Source organism: Oncorhynchus masou, chromosome 32 (assembly GCF_036934945.1).
Source record: "Oncorhynchus masou masou isolate Uvic2021 chromosome 32, UVic_Omas_1.1, whole genome shotgun sequence".
In the NCBI taxonomy this organism is placed as follows: domain Eukaryota; kingdom Metazoa; phylum Chordata; class Actinopteri; order Salmoniformes; family Salmonidae; genus Oncorhynchus; species Oncorhynchus masou.
Genome location: NC_088243.1, coordinates 80,636,662 through 80,658,741, shown reverse-complemented (window position 1 = coordinate 80,658,741; position 22,080 = coordinate 80,636,662). Strand labels below are relative to the sequence as shown.

General features: G+C 40.7%; 1 protein-coding gene across 1 annotated transcript in view; it reads right to left on the bottom strand.

Moving 5' to 3' along the window:
- The window catches only part of LOC135526666 (transcription factor COE1-A-like), a 113,329-nt gene extending 95,866 nt beyond the window's left edge, over positions 1–17,463 (bottom strand). The window contains exons 1-6 of the mRNA XM_064955206.1: positions 16,763–17,463; positions 15,693–15,849; positions 14,858–14,921; positions 11,516–11,571; positions 10,416–10,489; positions 5,023–5,091 (exon numbers count right to left, since the gene is read on the bottom strand). Of these exons, the coding sequence (XP_064811278.1) occupies positions 5,023–5,091; positions 10,416–10,489; positions 11,516–11,571; positions 14,858–14,921; positions 15,693–15,849; positions 16,763–16,896 (554 nt within the window). The 5' untranslated portion in view covers positions 16,897–17,463. The remainder of the gene's footprint in view (positions 1–5,022; positions 5,092–10,415; positions 10,490–11,515; positions 11,572–14,857; positions 14,922–15,692; positions 15,850–16,762) is intronic.
- Positions 17,464–22,080: the final 4,617 nt, after the last annotated feature.

The following is a 22,080-nucleotide window of genomic DNA, read 5'->3' as shown; positions in this document are numbered from 1 at the left end:
GAATGTTGACTGACTAGGTGTCAGCATATTAAGCCTTCACACACATTTCATTCTATAGTGAAACTCTGATCAGATCAGTCGATTAATTAAATTACTGTATGTGCTGTGGTGGGCTGAATTCCACCAACCTGGACTCATGGGTAGATGTAACATAGTAAATGTAAATTCAGGACATTCCAATTAGTATGATAGTTACGATTCATATGGTGTGTATTCATTGTAAAACTTATCGCAAAACTTATATGTTACGAATTCCAATTTGTTTTGGCTAACGCTAGCTAGGCTAGGGATTAGGCTTAGTGGTTAAGGTTAGGGTTAAGGTTAGGATTTAGGTTAAAGGGTTGAGGTTAAGGTTAGGGTTAGCATTAGGGGAATGATTAGCTATAATGCTAAGTAGTTGCAAAGTAGCTAAAAAGTAGAAAGTAGTTCAAAATAATTAAATTAGCTAAAATTGTCCAAGATGAGATTTGAACACTCAACCTTTGGGTTGCAAGACATTCACATTACATGCCTACCCATCCATCACACAACTTTAATTTTTCATTTTCGGCCTTAAGTAACCTTCTGTGTTACGTAACCATTCAACACGTTACATATCCTACTAATGTTACGTCTAGTAATGAGACCAGGCTGGCTGGGCTGTGTTGGGCTGTTGGCCTACAAGGCTGAGGCTCAGGTGTGAGGGTAGCATTGGCTAACATCAAATTAGGACATGGAAAAACACACACCTCCTGGATTAGAAAATAGGTCAGGTGAAAAAAGAGAAGGAGAGATAAAGAAAAAGGAGAGATGGATAGAGTGAGAGAGAATGAGAGAGAGATAGATAAAAAGGAGAGATGGATAGAGTGAGAGAGAAAGAGAGAGATAGACACAAAGGAGAGATGGATAGAGTGAGAGAAGGAGAGATAGAGAAAAAGGAGAGATGGATAGAGTGAGAGAGAAGGAGAGAGAGGTAGACAAAAAGGAGAGATGGATAGAGTGAGAGAAGGAGAGATAGAGAAAAAGGAGAGATGGATAGAGTGAGAGAGAAGGAGAGAGAGGTAGACAAAAAGGAGAGATGGATAGAGTGAGAGAAGGAGAGATAGAGAAAAAGGAGAGATGGATAGAGTGAGAGAGAAGGAGAGAGAGGTAGACAAAAAGGAGAGATGGATAGAGTGAGAGAGAAGGAGAGATAGACAAAAAGGAGAGATGGATAGAGTGAGAGAGAATTAGAGAGAAAAGGAGAGATGGATAGAGTGAGAGAGAAGGAGAGATAGACAAAAAGGAGAGATGGATAGAGTGAGAGAGAAGGAGAGATAGACAAAAAGGAGAGATGGATAGAGTGAGAGAGAAGGAGAGAGAGGTAGACAAAAAGGAGAGATGGATAGAGTGAGAGAAGGAGAGATAGAGAAAAAGGAGAGATGGATAGAGTGAGAGAGAAGGAGAGATAGACAAAAAGGAGAGATGATAGAGTGAGAGAGAAGGAGAGAGAGGTAGACAAAAAGGAGAGATGGATAGAGTGAGAGAGAAGGAGAGATAGACAAAAAGGAGAGATGGATAGAGTGAGAGAGAATTAGAGAGAAAAAGGAGAGATGGATAGAGTGAGAGAGAAGGAGAGATAGAGAAAAAGGAGAGATGGATAGAGTGAGAGAGAATTAGAGAGAAAAGGAGAGATGGATAGAGTGAGAGAGAAGGAGAGATAGACAAAAAGGAGAGATGGATAGAGTGAGAGAGAAGGAGAGATAGACAAAAAGGAGAGATGGATAGAGTGAGAGAGAAGGAGAGATAGACAAAAAGGAGAGACGGATAGAGTGAGAAAGAAGGAGAGACAGAGAAAAAGGAGAGATGGATAGAGTGAGAAAGAAGGAGAGATAGAGAAAAAGTTGAGGAGGATCTACTTGCTCATTTTGCAGCACTACATTCTTAGCAGTTGTAGTAGCCTATTCAGCATTTCCACAAAGTAAACAAATTACACTGAACATCTTCCTAATATTGAGTTGCCACCCCTTTCGCCTTGAGAAAAGCCTCAATTTGTTGGTGCATGGACTCTATAAGGTGTCAAAGGCGTTGGCCCATGTTGACTCCAGTGCTTTCCACAGTTGTGTCAAGTTGGGCTCGCGAGTAGCGCCGCGGTCTAAGGCACTGCATCTCAGTGCTTGAGGCATCACTACAGACCCTGGTTTGAATCCAGGCTGTATCACAACTGGCCGTGATTGGGAGTACCATAGGGCGGCACAGAAATGGCCCATTGTCGCCCGGATTTGGCCGGTGTAGGTCATCATTGTAAATATACATTTGTTCTTCACTGACTTGCCTAGTTAAATTAACATTTAAAGTTGTCTGGATAGGACAAATAAAACATTAGAAATGTCACAAAGAAGAAAATGGCAAAGGACAATTTCCACCTTGTGAAAAAACACATTTCCCATACACACTCTAAAAGATATTTCCAAAATACACTTTCAGGACCCACTCTACTGGTAAAAACACCTACAGTACGCTCTGTTGACATACTCTCCTTGTAAACTCCTTCTCTCTCTTACTTTCTTTTGCACTCTGTGTGTGTGTGTACGTGTGTGTGTGGACCATTCTTGATACACATGGGAAACTGTTTAGTGTGAAAAACCCAGAAGTGTTGTAGTTCTTGACACAAATCACCATACCCCGTTCAAAGGAATGTACACTCCTCTCTTCTCTCTTCTCTCTTCTCTCTTCTCTCTCATCCTCTGGTGTTATTTAGTTTGTTAAATAAGAGTTGGCCAGCTATCAGCTGTTTCAAATTAAATCAAGTTGTATTTGTCACATATGCTGAATACAACAGGTGTAGACTTTACCATGAAATGCTTACTTACGAGCCCTTTCCCAAAGATGCAGAGTCAAAAAGTAAGAAAGATTTGCTAAATAAAAAAAGGAAATAGTGACACAATAAAATAACAATCATTCACAATAACAATGAATAACTATAAATAATAATAATTCCCAGATTTACAGGATAATGAGCCAGACACACGCACACGCACACGCACACACACACACACACACACACACACACACACACACACACACACACACACACACACACACACACACACGCACATACACACAGACACACACACAGACACACACACAGACACACACAGACACACACAGACACACACACACACACACACGCACGCACGCACACACACACACACACACACACACACACACACGCACATACACACACACACACACACACACACACACACACACACACACACACACACACACACACACACACACACACACACACACACACACATACACACACACACACACACACACACACACACACACACACACACACACACACACACACACACACACACACACACACACACATACACACACACACAGACACACACACACACACACACACACACATACACACACACACAGACACACACACACGCACACACACACACACACACACACACACTTCTGGAAGAGTAATGGGAGTGATTGTCTAATTAGTGTGGTCTCGTTAAGAGTCATTTTTGAGAAACAGGTCACTGTAGCAAAACCACAGGAAGGAGGACATTAAGCAAAGTCAACTAATGAGGGAGTTACTCTATGGGATTGTTAGGAAGACAGATACTGGTACTGTATGGGATTGCTAGGAGGGCTGATGCAGGTACTGTATGTGATTGTTAGGAAGACTGATACAGGTACTGTATGGGATTGTTAGGAGGGCTGATGCAGGTACTATATGGGATTGTTAGGAAGACTGATACAGGTACTGTATGGGATTGTTAGGAAGACTGATACAGGTACTGTATGGGATTGTTAGGAAGACTGATACAGGTACTGTATGGGATTGTTCGGAGGGCTGATGCAGGTACTATATGGGATTGTTAGGAGGGCTGATGCAGGTACTATATGGGATTGTTAGGAAGACTGATACAGGTACTGTATGGGATTGTTAGGAAGACTGATACAGATACTGCATGGGATTGTTAGGAGGGCTAATGCAGGTACTATATGGGATTGTTAGGAAGACTGATACAGGTACTGTATGGGATTGTTAGGAAGACTGATACAGGTACTGTATGGAATTGTTCGGAGGGCTGATGCAGGTACTATATGGGATTGTTAGGAAGACTGATACAGGTACTGTATGGAATTGTTAGGAGGGCTGATGCAGGTACTATATGGGATTGTTAGGAAGACTGATACAGGTACTGCATGGGATTGTTAGGAGGGCTAATGCAGGTACTATATGGGATTGTTAGGAAGACTGATACAGGTACTGTATGGGATTGTTAGGAAGACTGATACAGGTACTGTATGGGATTGTCAGGAGGGCTGATGCAGGTACTATATGGGATTGTTAGGAAGACTGATACAGGTACTGTATGGGATTGTTAGGAAGACTGATGCAGGTACTGTATGGGATTGTTAGGAGGGCTGATGCAGGTACTATATGTGATTGTTCGGAAGACTGATACAGGTACTGTATGGGATTGTTAGGAGGGCTGATGCAGGTACTGTATGGGATTGTTAGGAGGGCTAATGCAGGTACTGTATGTGATTGTTCGGAAGACTGATACAGGTACTGTATGGGATTGTTAGGAGGGCTGATGCAGGTACTGTATGGGATTGTTAGGAGGGCTGAAGCAGGTACTGTATGGGATTGTTAGGAAGACTGATACAGGTACTGTATGGGATTGTTAGGAGGGCTGATGCAGGTACTGTATGGGATTGTTAGGAGGGCTGATGCAGGTACTATATGGGATTGTTAGGAGGGCTGATGCAGGTACTGTATGGGATTGTTAGGAGGGCTGATGCAGGTACTGTATGAGGTTCAGGTTGTTTCAATGAGACAACACAACATAACAACCAAGACTTGACAGAAGCAACCCTGAGCTGCTCAATGCTCATCACACACCCACACACTCTCACACCCTGGCATACCTTCCTCCTCTGCACACATCGCAGCACAGTGGTATACACAAGTACATCACCATGACAACTGGGACAGGTGAGAGGGGGGAGTCTGCTTACCTGTCAATGATGACGGGGTCAGAGGGTGTCTCATTTCTGTTGCCACAACTCTTCTTATCACAACACCGACTGAGAGGGAGAGAGAGAAATAGGGAGAGAGAGAGATAGGGAGCGAGAGAGAGATAGGAAGAGAGGTGAAAGAGAGATGGAGAGAAATAAACATAGACCGAGATAGATAGATAGAGAGCGAGAGTGAGAGGAGAGAGATAAGAAGAGGGGCGAGAGAGTGAAAGAGAGGGAGAGGGGAGAGAGAGTGAGAGAGAGTGAGACGAATAACATTGGACACTTTATGGAACACAAAGCCTTCACTATCTCATCCCGGAAAATCCAAGTCCCAAGGTCATCTGCCTTTGGTCTAAAGACCAGGAACCAGGACTTCACCAAAGAAATCAGAAATACAGACATTGTCATCCTACAAGAAAAATGGTATAGAGGAGATGGACCCACTGGTTGCCCCCTAGGTCACAGAGAGCTGGGAGGGACTCGGGGGGTATGCTAATTTGGTATAGAGCAGTCCTAATTCACTCTATTAAATTAATCAAAACAGGAACATTTTATATTTGGCTATACATTACAAAGGAAATTATCTTAACAGAGAAAAATGTCCTCCTGTGTGCTATTTATATCCCCCCACTAGAATGCCCATACTTTAATGAAGATAGCTTCTGCATCCTGGAGGGGGAAATCAATCATTTCCAGGCCCAGGGACATGCACTAGTCTGTGGTGACCTAAATGCCAGAACTGGACAAGAACCTGACACCCTCAGCACACAGGGAGACAAACACCTACCTGGAGGTGACAGCATTCCCTCCCCCATATGCTCCCCTGAGCACAACTATGACAACATAAACAACAAAAACGTGTCACAACTCCTGCAGCTCTGTCGCACGCTGGGAATGTACATAGTCAATGGTAGGCTTCGAGGGGAATCCTATGGTAGGTACACCTATAGCTCATCTCTTGGCAGTAGTAATGTAGACTACCTTAACACTGACCTCAACCCATAGTCTCAGAGCATTCAGTGAGCCCACTGACACCCCTATCAGATCACAGCAAAATCACAGTCTACTTGAACAGAGCGATACTCAATCATGAGGCATCATAGCCAAAGGAACTGAGTAATATTAAGACATTCTATAGATGGAAGGAAAGTAGTGTGGAAACCTACCATAAAACAATTAAACAACAATAAATTCAATCCCTTTTAGACAACTTCCTGGACAATTGTGATTGTGAAGGTGTAAACTTAGTAAAAAACATAAAGAGTATATTGGTTTCCCTCTCAGTATAACAGTATACCTCTCAGCTACCTTATAAAATCTAAAAACCTAAGAAAAAGAACAGAGTGACAAATGGTTTGATAAAGAATGCAAGAACCTAAGAAAGAAATTGAGAAACCTATCCAACCAAAAACATAGAGAAAACCTGAGCCTACGCCTTCACTATGGTGAATCACTAAAACAATATAGAAATACACTACGGAAAAAGAAGGAACAGCACTAAACAAACAACAACACAGAGTTATCTTTCCAAAACTGAGATACATGGAGAAACTGGAACGAATTGCAAAAATCGCTGAAGCTGGAGACATATTTCTTTATATATATATTTTTTTACCCCTTTTTCATGGTATCCAATTGTTTAGTAGCTACTATCTTGTCTCATCGCTACAACTACGGGCTCGGGAGAGATGAAGGTTGAAGGTCATGCGTCCTCCGATTCACAACCCAACCAAGCCACACTGCTTCTTAACACAGCGCACATCCAACCCAGAAGCCAGCCGCACCAATGTGTCAGAGGAAACACTGTGCACCTGGCAACCTTGGTTAGCGCGCACTGCACCCGGCGCGCCCCAGGAGTCGCTGATGCGCAATGAGACAAGGATTTCCCTACCGGCGAGGCCCTCCCTAATCCGGGCGATGCTAGGCCAATTTTGCGTCGCCCCACGGACCTCCCGGCCGCGGCTGGTTACGACAGAGCCTGGGCGCGAACACAGAGTCTCTGATGGCACAGCTGGCGCTGCAGTACAGCGCCATTAACCACTGTAATTACTTCGCTACTATGGCCTATTTATTGCCTTACCTCCTCAAGCCATTTGCACACACTGTATATAGACTTTCTTCTTTTCTATGGTCCTATTGACTGTACTCTTGTTTACTCCATGTGTAACTCTGTGTTGTTGTTTGTGTCGAACTGCTTTGCTTTATCTTGGCCAGGTCGCAGGTTTAAATGAGAACTTGTTTTGAAATAGCTTACCTGGTTAAATAAAGGTGAAATAAAAATAAATGAAATATTAAAAACTACTTCGCCAATCGTTTTGGCCCTATAACAAAGAACAAATAGCAAAAACATAGACATGATCAAATACAAATCTTAGAATCAACTATCAAAGACCACCAGAACCCTGTGGATTATCCAACTAGATTGAATGAAGTACAGAACTAAATACAAACCCTTCATCCCAAAAATACCTGTGGTGTTGATGGTATCCTCAATGAAATTACTTAAACTCTTTAACATCATCCTCAGCTGTCATATTCCCCAATATTTGGAACCAAGGACTGATCACCCCAATCCACAGAAGTGGAGACAAATTTGACACCAATAACTACCGTGGGATATGCGTCAACAGCAACTTGGGAAAATCCTCTGCATTGTCATTAACAGCAGACTCATACATTTCCTCAATGAAAACAACGTACTAAGCAAATGCCAAATTGACTTTTTACCAAAATACGGTACAACAGACCACGTATTCACCCTGTACACCATAATTGACAAACAAATCAACCAAAACAAGGCAAAGTCTTCTCATGCTTTGTTGATTTCAAAAAGGCTTTGAACTCAATTTGGCATGAGGGTCTGCTATACAAACTGATGGAAAGTGGTGTTGGGGGGAAAACATACTACATGAAAAAATCCATTAACACAAACAAAATTAGCAAAAACACACACATTTCTTCCCACAGGGCTATGGGGTGAGACAGGGATGCAGCTTAATCCACACCATCTTCAATACATAGATCAATGAATTGGCAAGGGCACTAGAACAGTCTACAGCACCTGGCCTCACCCTAGTAAAATCTGAAGTCAAATGTCTACTGTTTGTTGATGATCTGGTGCTTCTGTCACAAACCAAGGAGGGCCCACAGCAGCACCTATATCTTCTGCACAGATTCTTTCAACCTGGGCCCTGCCTGTAAATCTCAGTAAGACTAAAATAATGGTGTTCCATAAAAGGTCCAGTCGCCAGGACAACAAATACAAATTCCATCTAGACACCGTTGCCCGAGAGCACACAAAAAACTACACAGACCTCGGCCTAAACATCAGCGCCACAGGTAACGAGCTGAGAGACAAGATAAGACGGGCATTCCATGCCATCAAAAGGAACCTAAAATTCGACATACCAATTAGGATCTGGCTAAAAATACTTGAATCAGTCATAGAGCCCATTGCCATTTATGGTTGTGAGGTCTGGGGTCCATTCACCAACCAAGAATTCACAAAATGGGACAAACACCAAATTGAGACTCTGCACGCAGAATTCTGCAAAAATATCCTCCGTGTACAACGTAGAACACCAAATAATGCATGCAGAGCAGAATTAGGCCGATACCCACTAATTATCAAAATCCAGAAAAGAGACGTTAAATTCTATAACCACCTAAAAGGAAGCGATTCCCAAACCTTCCATAACAAAGCCATCACCTACAGAGAGATGAACCTGGAGAAGAGTCCCCTAAGCAAGCTGGTCCTGGGGCTCTGTTCACAAACACAAACACACCCTACGGAGCCCCAGGACAGCAGCACAATTAGACCCAATCAAATCATGAGAAAACAAAAAGATAATTACTTGGCACATTGGGAAGAGTTAACAAATAACAGTGCAAACAAGAATTTGGTCCTAAACAGAGACTACACAGTGGCAGAATACCTGACCACTGTGGCTGACCCAAAACTAAGTAAAGCTTTGACTATGTACAGACTCAGTGAGCATAGCCTTGCTATTGAGAAAGGCCGCCGTAGGCAGACATGGCTCTCAAGAGAAGACAGGCTATGTGCTCACTGCCCACAAAATGAGGTGGAAACTGAGCTGCACTTCCTAACCTCCTGTCCAATGTATGACCATATTAGAGACACATATTTCCCTCAGATTACACAGATCCGCAAAGAATTTGAAAACTAACCCAATTTTGATAAACTCCCATATCTACTGGGTGAAATTCCACAGTGCGCCATCACAGCAGCAAGATTTGTGACCTGTTGCCACAAGAAAAGGGCAACCAGTGAAGAACAAACACCATTTTAATGCAACCCATATTTATGCTTTTTTACATGTATTTTCCCTTGTGTACCCTTAACCGTTTGTACATTGTTACAACACTTCATATATATACGTAATATGACATTTGTAACGGAGAGAGTGATTGATTGAGAGATGGGGAGAGAGCGATTGGGAGACAGAGAGTGAGAGATAGGGAGAGAGAGAGAGATAGAAGATGTGTGTGTTCAATCAAAACTGTGCCTAAATGATCAATCAATCAATGAAATCAACAAGGTATCAGTAAGTAAGGTGAGGTGACTGATTTTATATATATATATATATATATATATATATATATATATACACTGATTGATATTAGGAGATGCTGGGACAGAGACAGCTTCAGGTTTACAACTCTCTGAAGCCTCTGGTGCTCTATTCTCAGAGCACCATGTCTCTATTCTGACATCATTAGTCCTCCCTGTCTCTCTTTCCACCTCCCTCCTGTTCCCCCTCCCTCCCATTTACCTTTCTCTCTGCCCCCCTCTCACTGTCTCTCTTACCACCTCCCTCCTATTCCCCCTCCCTTCTTCTTACCTTTCTCTCTGCCCCCCCTCTCGCTGTCTCTCTTACCACCTCCCTCCTGTTCCCCCTCCCTTCTTCTTACCTTTCTCTCTGCCCCCCCTCTCCCTGTCTCTCTTACCACCTCCCTCCTGTTCCCCCTCCCTTCTTCTTACCTTTCTCTCTGCCCCCCTCTCTCTCTGCACCCCCTCTCTCTGCACCTCTCTCTCTCCCCCTTTCCCTCCCTATATCTCATTATCTCTTGACCTCCTCTCCCCCTCTCCCCCCCTATTTATCTCTCTCTCTTTCTCTCTTTCTCTCCCTCTCAGAACTGGGTCATGCTGTGGTCCCACTGGACCTGAGGAGTGTTGCATTCTGGGTACAGGGGGAGGGGGAAGCAGACTGACAAGCCGTTTCTGAATAAACCGATCTTCTGACTGTACCTGGGGGAGACACACACACACACACACACACAGATCATTTATGTTTGCATAATCTCTCTCTTCCTTTCCCTCTTTTTCTTTCTGTCTCCCTCTCTCTCTCAGCACGCATTATCTATCTTACCTGCACATGATCTCATGAGTCATTAAAACCCGACACATTTCAGGGTTCTTATCCTGTCCCTCATAGGTGATCGCCTGGAGAGAGAGAGAAAACAAATTCAATTTTGATGAACTGCCATAACTATTGTGTGAAATACCACAGTATGCCATCACAGCAGCAAGATTTGTTAAGAACAAACACCATTCCAAATACAACCAATATTTATGTTTATTTATTTTTCGTTTTGTACTTTAACTATTTGCACATTGTTACAACACTGTATATACACATAATATGACCTTTGAAATGTTTCTATTCCTTTGGAGCTTTTATGAGTGTAATGTTTACTGTTAATTTTTTATTGTTTATTTCACTTTTGTTTATTATCTCTTTCACTTATTTTGGCAATGTAAACATATGTTTCCTATGTCAATAAAGCCCTTTGAATTGAATTGAGAGAGTGAGAGTGAGAGAGAGAGTGAGAGAGTGAGAGTGAGAGAGTGAGAGAGAGAGTGAGAGAGAGAGTGACAGTGAGAGTGAGAGTGAGAGTGAGAGTGAGAGAGAGAGAGAGTGAGAGAGAGTGAGTGAGAAAGTGAGAGTGAGAGTGAGAGTGAGAGAGAGTGAGAGAGAGAGAGAGAGAGTGTGTGAGAGAGAGAGAGAGAGAGAGAGAGAGAGAGAGAGAGAGAGAGAGAGAGAGAGAGAGAGAGAGAGAGAGAGAGAGGTTTGGTTTGTTAGTAAAATAGAGTTTGCCAAGTGGTTTTCATCTGGTAGCATGAGATACATAATGTGTGTGTGTGTGTGTGTGTGTGTGTGTGTGTGTGTGTGTGTGTGTGTGTGTGTGTGTGTGTGTGTGTGTGTGTGTGTGTGTGTGTGTGTGTGTGTGTGTGTGTGTGTGTGTGCGTGCGTGCGTGCGTGCGTGCGTGCGTTTGTGAGCAGTTGGTCTGCCAGACTATAGTATAGTGTACCATCTGGCCCTTCCAGCACCTCTTCCAACATCCTCGGTCCAGTTTCACCTCTCGCCAACCACACTACATGCTCTCAGACCTGTGAGTCATACACACACAGACAGACAAACACACACGTACCCACGCATACATTGCCTTTCATGAAAGAGATGGTACCTGTTTGGTCATGGAATCGATGAGGCGCACGTAAAAGTCTTGTTCTGTCCTGATACCTACATACAGAGAGAGAGAGATAGAGTAAAGAGAGATATATACAGTAGAGATATATACAGTAAAGAGAGAGAGAGATATACAGTAAAGAGAGATATATACAGTAGAGATATATACAGTAAAGAGAGAGAGATATACAGTAAATAGAGATATATACAGTAAAGAGAGAGAGATACAGTGAAGAGAGATATATACAGTAGAGATATATACAGTAAAGAGAGAGAGATATACAGTAAAGAGAGATATATATACAGTAGAGAGATATACAGTAAAGAGAGATATATACAGTAGAGATATATACAGTAAAGAGAGAGAGATATACAGTAAAGAGAGAGATATACAGTAAAGAGAGATATATACAGTAAAGAGAGAGATATACAGTAAAGAGAGATATATCCAGTAAAGAGAGAGAGATATATACAGTAAAGAGAGAGATACAGTAGAGAGAGATATACAGTAAAGAGAGAGATACAGTAGAGAGATATATACAGTAAAGAGAGAGATATACAGTAAAGATAGATATATACTGTAAAGAGAGATACATACAGTAGAGAGAGATATACAGTAAAGAGAGAGATACAGTAGAGAGAGATATGCAGTAAAGAGATATATATACAGTAAAGAGAGATATATACAGTAAAGAGAGAGAGAGATACAGTAGAGAGATACATACAGTAAAGAGAGATATATACAGTAGAGATATATACAGTAAAGAGAGAGTGAGAGATACAGTAAAGAGGGATATATACAGTAAAGAGAGAGAGAGATACAGTAGAGAGATATATACAGTAAAGAGAGAGAGATACAGTAGAGAAATATATACAGTAAAGAGAGATACATACAGTAAAGAGAGAGAGAGATACAGTAGAGAGATACATACAGTAAAGAGAGATATATACAGTAAAGAGATAGAGATACAGTAGAGAGATATATGCAGTAAAGAGAGATATAAGGTAAAGAGAAATATATATGCAGTAAAGAGAGAGAATGACAGTTTAGAGAGAAAGATACAGTAAAGAGAGATATACAGTAAAGAGAGAGACAGATATAGTAAAGAGAGAGATATACAGTGAAGAGAGAGAATGACAGTTTAGAGAGAGATATATACAGTAAAGAGAGATATACAGTAAAAAGGAAAATATATACAATAAAGAGAGAGAGATATAGTAAAGAGATATAAGGTAAAGAGAAAGATATATACAGTAAAGAGAGAGAATGACAGTTTAGAGAGAGAGAGATATGGTAAAGATATATAAGGTAAAGAGAAAGATATATACAGTAAAGAGAGAGAATGACAGTTTAGAGAGAGAGATACAGTAAAGAGAGATATACAATAAAGAGAGAGACAGATATAGTAAAGAGAGAGATATACAGTGAAGAGAGAAATATACAGTAAAGAAAGAGAGATACAGTAAAGAGAGAGAGAATGACAGTTTAGAGAGAGATATACAGTAAAGAGAGAGAGATATATATACAGTAAAAAGAGAGAGAGATATACAGTAAAGAGAGAGAGAAACAGTAAAGAGAGAGAGACACATTAAAGAGAGAGATACACATTAAAGAGAGAGATAATGACAGTAAAGAGAGAGAGATATACAGTAAAGAGAGAGGAAGATACAGTAGAGAGAGAGATATATACAGTAAAGAGAGAGGAAGATACAGTAGAGAGAGAGAGATATACAGTAAAGAGAGAGATAATGACAGTAAAGAGAGATATATACAGCAAAGAGAGAGAGATAGAGTAAAGAGAGAGAGAATGACAGTTTAGAGAGATATATACAGTAAAGATAGAGAAAGATACAGTAAAGAGATAGATATACAGTAAAGAGAGATATATACAGTAGAGAGAGAGAGAGCTATTCAGTAAAGAGAGATATATACAGTAGAGAGAGAGAGCTATTCAGTAAAGAGAGATATATACAGTAGAGAGAGAGAGATATACACTAAAGAGAGAGAGATGTTCAGTAAAGAGTGATATACAGTAAAGTGAGAGAGATATTCAGTAAAGAGAGAGATATACAGTAAAGAGAGATGTTAAAGAGATACATAGAGAAATATGCAAAGATACTTAGCCTGTATGGTATGTATGTATGCTATTAGTATTCATGGGCCTAATGGTCATTTTGGTTTCAGATTCAATTAAAATACAATATTCTGAATTTGTTATTGTTAATAGGTATAGAAGATTGCCCATTTTTTGTAGAGCACATAAGTATGTGGCATGTTCTACAAAAAGGTCATGTAAAAAAGAAAGATATACACTAACGTCAAAAGTTTGGGATGACTTAGAAATCTCCTTGTTTTGAAAGAAAAGCATTTTTTGCCCATTAAAATAACATCAAATTGATCAGAAGTACAGTGTAGGCATTGTTAATGTTGTAAATGACTATTGTAGCTGGACACGGTTGATTTTTGATGGAATATCTACATAGGCGTACAGAGGTGGTGGAAGCAATGTGATGGTCTGGGCTGCTTTGGTGGCGGTAAAGTGAGAGATTTGTACTGGGTAAAAGGGATCTTGAAGAAGGAAGGCTATCACTTCATTTTGCAACGCCATGCCATACCCTGTGGACGGTGCTTAATTGGAGCCAATTTCCTCCTACAACAGGACAGTGACCTAAAGCACAGCTCCAAACTATGCAAAAACTATTTAGGGAAGAAGCAGTTAGCTGGTATTCTGCCTATAATGGAGTGGCCAACACAGTCACCAGATCTCAACCCTATTGAGCTGTTGTGGGAGCAGCTTTACCGTATGTTACGTAAGAAGTGCCCATCAAGCCAATCCAACTTGTGGGAGGTGCTTCATGAAGCATGGGGTGAAATCTCTTCAGATTACCTCAACAAATTGACAACTAGAATGCCAAAGGTCTGCAAGGCTGTAATTGCTGCAAATTGAGGATTATTTTTATCGAAAGAAAATTTTGAAGGACACAATTATTATTTAAATTAAAAATGATTATTTAGAACCTTGTCAATGTCTTGACTATATTTCCTATTCATTTTGCAACTCATTTCATGTATGTTTTCATGGAAAACAAGGACATTTCTAAGTGACCCCAAACTTTTGAACGGTAGTGTATATTAATAGGATAATAGTAATGCTTACATTAAGTTAATATTGTTTTATAATAATAACAATCAATGTTATTTTCGTATGTAAATAACACATTTGCAATTAGTGTAATTTATTATCACATTTATTTAATTCAAATGAATTCTATTGCGTTGGAATTCCCTGGGGGATTGGTATGTAATAAATCTGTGTGTTTGTGTGTGTGCTGACCGTACCATTGCTGTATAGGAGCAGTAGCCTGTACTGTATCCCATTGTTGGTCTTTTCCCCTGACGTTTCCTGCCAACACACACACTCAGTCAGGTCACAAAGAACAAAACCCACTACACACACAGATTTACAAAAGGCTGTCTTTAAATGTACCAAATATATATTTCGATATCAATATCAGAAACGATATAACAACTTTAAAAAAAACTGTATGTAAATAATTTTCAAAATATGTCCCGCGATAAATATAACATATGGTAATGAATTCAGTACCTTAGAGCCATATAAAAGTGATATGACGAGTTAGGCAACAGAACGCCGGCGTATATACCCTACTAATAAATTATATTTGTGTTTAACCAAAAATATTCGATTTTAATACTGGAACAATATCCTACTGAAGGAAAATTGCACGTCTAAAGAGTTTTCTGGTGACAATTACAGACGTTTAGTGCTGTAATATTGTCAATAGCAATAAATTATGATACAATGTATCGTTAGAACGCTGGAATATGAGCAAATGATCGACGCGGACAGGGGCTTTAAGCGGCGGGTTGTGGGTCAAAGGTATGAATAATAAATACACAAAGTATCGAATAAAACAGATGGTTCCTTCCATGTAGTCCAAGCTAATGTAAAAACAACTAGAAACCATATCTATTAAAATTATATATATATTAAAAGTATTGTAAGACAACATTTGAATTTTTAATTGTAGCAATAAATTAAGCAATATGTTCATGAGCCTCATGCATGTAAAGGAACCGCTGCAGATGTCAAATCAATATATATAGGCTGCTGATAGGGTTATGGCTTTCATAATGTTTTGTGAAAACTCACCTTTTCCTTTTCAACAAATCCAACGAAGCTGGTTCTCTCTATCTCCACCGGCTGCCCTTGTCTGTCGTACAGAGCCAGCACGAAGTGGAAGAAGTTGGACTTGCGAAGGTTGGAGGGCGGTTGTTTCTCGAAATGTCCCCGGGCTAGAGCCACTCCGCTGCGGATACAAGCAGCACCAAGACTCATTACCACAACGTTCACATGGATGCCACTGAATTACACATGTTTTCAACAATTCGAAGTAAAATAGTAAAACGCTAAAATTCTGGCCCCGAAAATGTCAATATATCTTGACTTTCATTTTACATTTTAAACAATTTTGAAAATAAATTCAGGCTGAAATGTCATAATTCCACCAGGTCATTTGCACATGTTTGAAAAGAGTTATGGGCCAAACAAAGATGATTTACAAATTGTCAAAGTATAGCCTTACCCTATATGGATAGTTGGGATTTGGTCCCTATATGGATAGTTGGGATTTGGTCGCTATATGAATAGTTGGGATTTGGTCGCTATATGAATAGCCAATGCTAGATGTGGGGACCTTTTGCCTAGTTGCCTAGTTAAATAAAGGTCAGATAAAAATAAATAATACTAATTGACGACGGACTATAATAGTCAACGTGTCTCGAAAATAATGATTATATTATTGTTTTACTACGTTATAATTATTGCCGTGTCATTAGAAATAATAACTAGGCTGTAGAATTAGGCCTGTGTCTGACATGTTTAAATCCTTTGGCTATAGTGTTATTTTGATTGATTTGATAGGCCACTAGCTAACAGGCTACCTGAATAAGTTACAATGAACAGAATCAAAACCATTGAGTAAGCTATGCCTTCGCCTAGCTTCAATCACAGACATGAAGCCTGCAAGCTACAGTCCAATCCCCCAAGTCAATATTAGGCTATATGCCTAGAAAAGGAAACCAACCGTCCATTGGGAGCGCAATACTGTCCCAAAACACATGTGGTACGTCTCAGACAACGGGTCTGGGATAAAAACCTCCAATATATATCTTCTCCATTCCCCGGGGCCAGTGTTGACTGGCTAGCCACCTCGGGCTTACCTCTGGGCGGCTGTGTTTGCGTCCAGCAGCCCGGCGCCATGCATCCAGCTCCGCACGGCGTTCATCCCGGTCAACAAGGGCTCTTCTTTAATAACACTCCCGCTCCTCTGGATGTTCTCCTGGATCCCAAACATCAAAACGCACGTTTCCTCCTCCCGTCACAATATGTGCCTCTCGCTCCCTGTCCCTCTCGCGTCCTTTTTATTCCTTCCCCGTTGCTTTTGATCACACAGACTAAAGAGAGATGTTCGGTGCGTAAGTGGCGCGGTGTTTCTCGCTTATTTTTGTAGTTTTCACTCAGAAACGAAAGAGAGAGAACTATGAACGCGATGAGGGTCTGGAAAGGTTGCTGTCAACGTCCAGGGGTTAGTGGGCTGTGCGACAACAACTCTTGTGAAGAAGAAAAGTCCTCCAGGACCATCAGGTGAACGCGATGGGCCGGGGGGGTGCTCCCAGAAATCAGTAAACGTAACTTCAAAAAAGAGCCAACATTTTAGAGAAGGGAAACAAGCATCAACCAATCAAGTTCTTTCTTCCTCTAACCTACTGTTGCTTTATTGTCTTCAGAAACCTCTCTCAGTTTTCAGATGAAAGGAGCGCGTGAGGAGACGCTAGGCCATAGATCCGTTCGTTGCTCCTGTCCGTTCGCCGCTCCTGGAGTGGGCTGTGGTCTTTCCTTCCCAAAGGAAACACTTCTGAAGGTCTCCGGTAACCGAACACGAGTGAACTCAGCTGGAAGGGAAGCGGGCGTGTCTGGTGAAGAGATGGGCAACACCCCCATACACAGTGCGTGCACGGTCGCTCATCATCATCTATCGATGGTCCTCAACCCAGCCATGTTGTATCCCCCGCCTAATGCGCACAGTCCTGCCCCAACCACTTAACCAGGGTGTGTGTGTATGCGTGTATGTGCATGCGTGCGTGTGTGTGTGTGTGTGTGTGTGTGTGTGCGTGCGTGATGACAGGGAATGCCTTCGGGATTTGACATCTCTCTCTCTCTCTCTCTCTCTCTCTCTCTCTCTCAATTCAATTCAATTCAAGGGCTTTATTGGCATGGGAAACATGTGTTAACATTGCCAAAGCAAGTAAGGTAGATAATATATAAAGTGAAATTAACAGTAGACATCACACATACAGCAGTTTCAAAACAATAAAGACATTACAAATGTCATATTATATATATACAGTGTTTTTACAATGTACAAATGGTAAAGGACACAAGATAAAATAAATAAGCATAGATATGGGTTGTATTTACAATGGTGCGTCTCTCTCTCGCTCTCTCTCTCTCTTTCTCTCTCTCTCTCTCTCTCTCTCTCTCTCTCTCTCTCTCTCTCTCTCAATTCAATTCAATTCAAGGGGCTTTATTGGCATGGGTAACATGTGTTAACATTGCCAAAGCAAGTAAGGTAGATAATATATAAAGTGAGATAAAACAATAAAAATTAACAGTAGACATCACACATACAGAAGTTTCAAAACAATAAAGACATTACTCTCTCTCTCTCTCTCTCTCTCAATTCATTTCAATTCAAGTCAAGGGGCTTTATTGGCATGGGAAACATGTGTTAACATTGCCAGGGCAAGTGAGGTAGATAATATAAAAAAGTTTAATAAACAATAAAAAACAATAAAAATGAACAGTAAACATGACACATACAGAAGTTTCAAAACATACATAATATACAGTGTTGTAACGATGTACAAATGGTTAAGGGTACATAATGGAAAATAAATAAGCATAAATATAGGTTGTATTTACAATGGTGTTTGTTTTTCACTGGTTGCCCTTTTCTTGTGGCAACAGGTCACAAATCTTGCTGCTGTGATGGCACACTGGAATTTCACCCAGTAGATATTGGAGTTTATCAAAATTGGGTTAGTTTTGAAATTCTTTGTGGATCTGTGTAATCTGAGGGAAAGATGTCTCTCTCTCTCTCTCTCTCTCTCTCTCTCTCTCTCGCTCTCTCACACACACACACACTCACACACACACAAACACACTCACACACATTTCTAATGCAATATTGCCATCTACTGTCTCATTCCCAACCAGAGAAAATCTCAACTTCTACTTTGTCTCTTCTCACTCTCACCATAGTTGCAGGAAGTTGGGATGCTGCAACACCCTGATAAACTAAAATCATTTTGCCAAAATTAGTCAAAAAATCCTTTGACTCCTGTCTGAACATTTGACTCCTCATTTGACATTTAGCTACAGAGGCTCAATAGCTTCTAAAAAATCTAGTTGTGGATTAAGTTTTATCACTTACAGTCGGGAAAGGCCGCAGTTTTGTAAGCAGGCACGCCATATATAGAACCTCTTGTTGCATTGTGGCCGTAGATATGATCCATAGAAGTATTTTGTAAGCAGGCACGCCATATATAGAACCTCTTGTTGCATTGTGGCCGTAGATATGATCCATAGAAGTATTTTGTAAGCAGGCACGCCATATATAGAACCTCTTGTTGCATTGTGGCCGTAGATATGATCCATAGAAGTGTTTTGTAAGCAGGGACGCCATATATAGAACCTCTTGTTGCATTGTCCATGTGGTTCGCTGCCTGTGCGGCATATTTTAAAACTTCAAGGCAGTTACGTACTAGAATGGGAAGTTCTATATGCGGACCCCAACAGCCCAGTGAGCCCCCATTTCAAAGAGACGCTCGCTTTGTGAGTCGTTTTGTTTTGGAACAAGTCGGTAAAAACAAATGTGGTGGCGATGTTGGCTGAAGGTCCAGAGAGACGTTTTGGACACATTCCTTAGATACTTTAGTCCCCAGATGTCTTTAATATACAGAAGGACTATGGTAGAGATACTCTGAAGAATCGGCTATGAAATGCAGACATTTACTCCTGAGGTGCTGACCTTTTGCACCCTCGACAACCACTGTGATTATTATTATTTGACCCTGCTGGTCATCTATGAACATTTGAACATCTTGGCCATGTTCTGTTATAATCTCCACCCGACACAGCCAGAAGAGGACTGGCAACCCCTCATAGCCTGGTTCCTCTCTAGGTTTCTTCCTAGGTTCTGGCCTTTCTAGGGAGTTTTTTTCACCGTGCTTCTACACCTGCATTGCTTGCTGTTTGGGGTTTTAGGCTGGGTTTCTGTACAGCACTTTGAGATATCAGCTGATGTACGAAGGGCTTTATAAATACATTTGATTTGATTAGTATGCCCCCCTTATTTGTTTACACATGGAGGGAGCTTACTGGCTCACTAACTGTTGTCCAAACCAGTTGTTAGACCTCTTAGCTGTTGATGTTTATAGTTGTTATCTCTAGTTTTACTTAGCCATGTTTATTTCTCAATACACAACATGTTCAGCATGTATTATATAGTAGTGGTTGTATAACAATTACACCTACTGTAGTTGAAAAACGCTTGTACTGTTTTCCAACTGTTGTTCACTGATTTCCCTCCTGTTTTTAATCGCTAGGTGGGGACATGGCCCACAGCACAGCACACCCTGAGTACTAACCTGCATGGTCTAGGGGTGGGACTAATAATAACAAGATAACTCATGTAAAATATACTGTTTCCGTAAAATGTATATAGGTTCAGAACTTTTGTGAAACAGCACAATTAAAAATACATGCTAAATAGAAACTGGATGGACATCAGAAATGGATGAGAGAGGTTCAGAGTAGAGAAAGGCCAGGACTAAAAACAAACCAAATATAACTACTGTATTGTAAAATATTTACTCCAATTGGGGGAGGGTTTAGCGGAAAATAATAAAGGAAAATATATATAATTTTAAAGATATGTATATATGTGTGTATTATAGATCAGGATATATGGGAACTACTTCAAGACTGTTGGAAAAGCATTCCAGGTAACTACCTCATGAAGCTGGTTGAGAGAATGCCAAGAGTGTGCAAAGCTTTCATCAAGGCAAAGGGTGGCTACTTTAAAGAATTTCAAATATAAAATATATTTTAATTTGTTTAACAAGTTTTTTCTTTACTACATGAATCATGTGTTATTTCATAGTGTTGCTTGTACTTTCTATAGTCCCTGTCTCTTATGCTGATAAGATGAACCTGTCTGCAACACATGTCTTGTTGCACAATCAGCTAAATTTAAATTCAAATAACAAAATAGTAGTGTGACCTACACACTGCTTTCAGTGCATTGATAATATGTTGTGTCTCAATCCACAGCATTCGCCGATGTCGCCCTTCCGCATTTGTGGCGGAAGGTGGCCGAGTTACAGCAGTGTTTGTCAGACCATGAGACATCCTGAAAATAGGTCTTCTAATGGAAACATCTGTAGCGTCCAAATGGTTCTGACCACTCTATGGAAAGAGGAACACGATGGTGTTCTCCGTTTCGCTGTACGACCCCCCATTAGTGTCACGGGACAAGTAGTGTCAGAGATGACGTAATAATGTTACACCCTATTATTTCACATAGAGTGAGTCCATGTAACTTATTGTAACATTATTATATGACTTGTAAAGCACATTTCTACTCCTGAAGTTATTTAGGCTTGCCATAACAAGGTGTTTTTTTTAGCACCAATGCTATTTTAGCCAGGCTGATGTTCGCTAGCTAAGCTAACACCAAAGCTATTTTAGCCAGGCTGATGTTAGCTAGTTAAGTTAGCACCAAAGCTATTTTAGCCAGGCTGAGGTTAGCTAGCTAAGTTAGCACCAAAGCTAGCGCAGTGTCTCGATCTTCCCCTTTTCCTTTTCAATTGCAATTTCAGATAAGCAGCTAGTTCATCACGCTGGTCAAAAACGTAGCACAAGCATTTCGCTACACTCGCATTAACATCTGCTAACCATGTGTATGTGACAAATAAAATTTGATTTGATTTTATTTGATTTAGCTAGTGCCCAAAGAGGAGAAAAGTGCAGCACATAATGTTTTTGGGGGCAGTGCAGAAGACTGTAAGTAAAGGAATGAATGGCTACAAAGGTAACTCGCTACCCTGTACAATTTTTATAACTAGGATAGCCAGTAAAGAACCAATTGTTATTTTACAATGACAGCCTACCAGGGAATAGTGGGTTATCTGCCCTTTTCAGGAAATTTCTACCTTGTCAGCTCAGGGATTTGATCTAGCAATCTTTCAGTTACTGGCCCAACTCTCTAACCACTAGGCTACCTGCTGCCCCATGTACTCAACTAGCTAGCTATACCTATGTCCAGACAGTAAATAAATCATTAGCTAACAAAAGCAGAATCTAATTAATTTTAATAAGCTTATCTCATCATTGTTAAGGCCAGCCATTTTTGTTATATGATAAAGGTATTTGGTCAATTGAGAGAGTGTGAGAGAGAGCACCACCCATGTTGAGG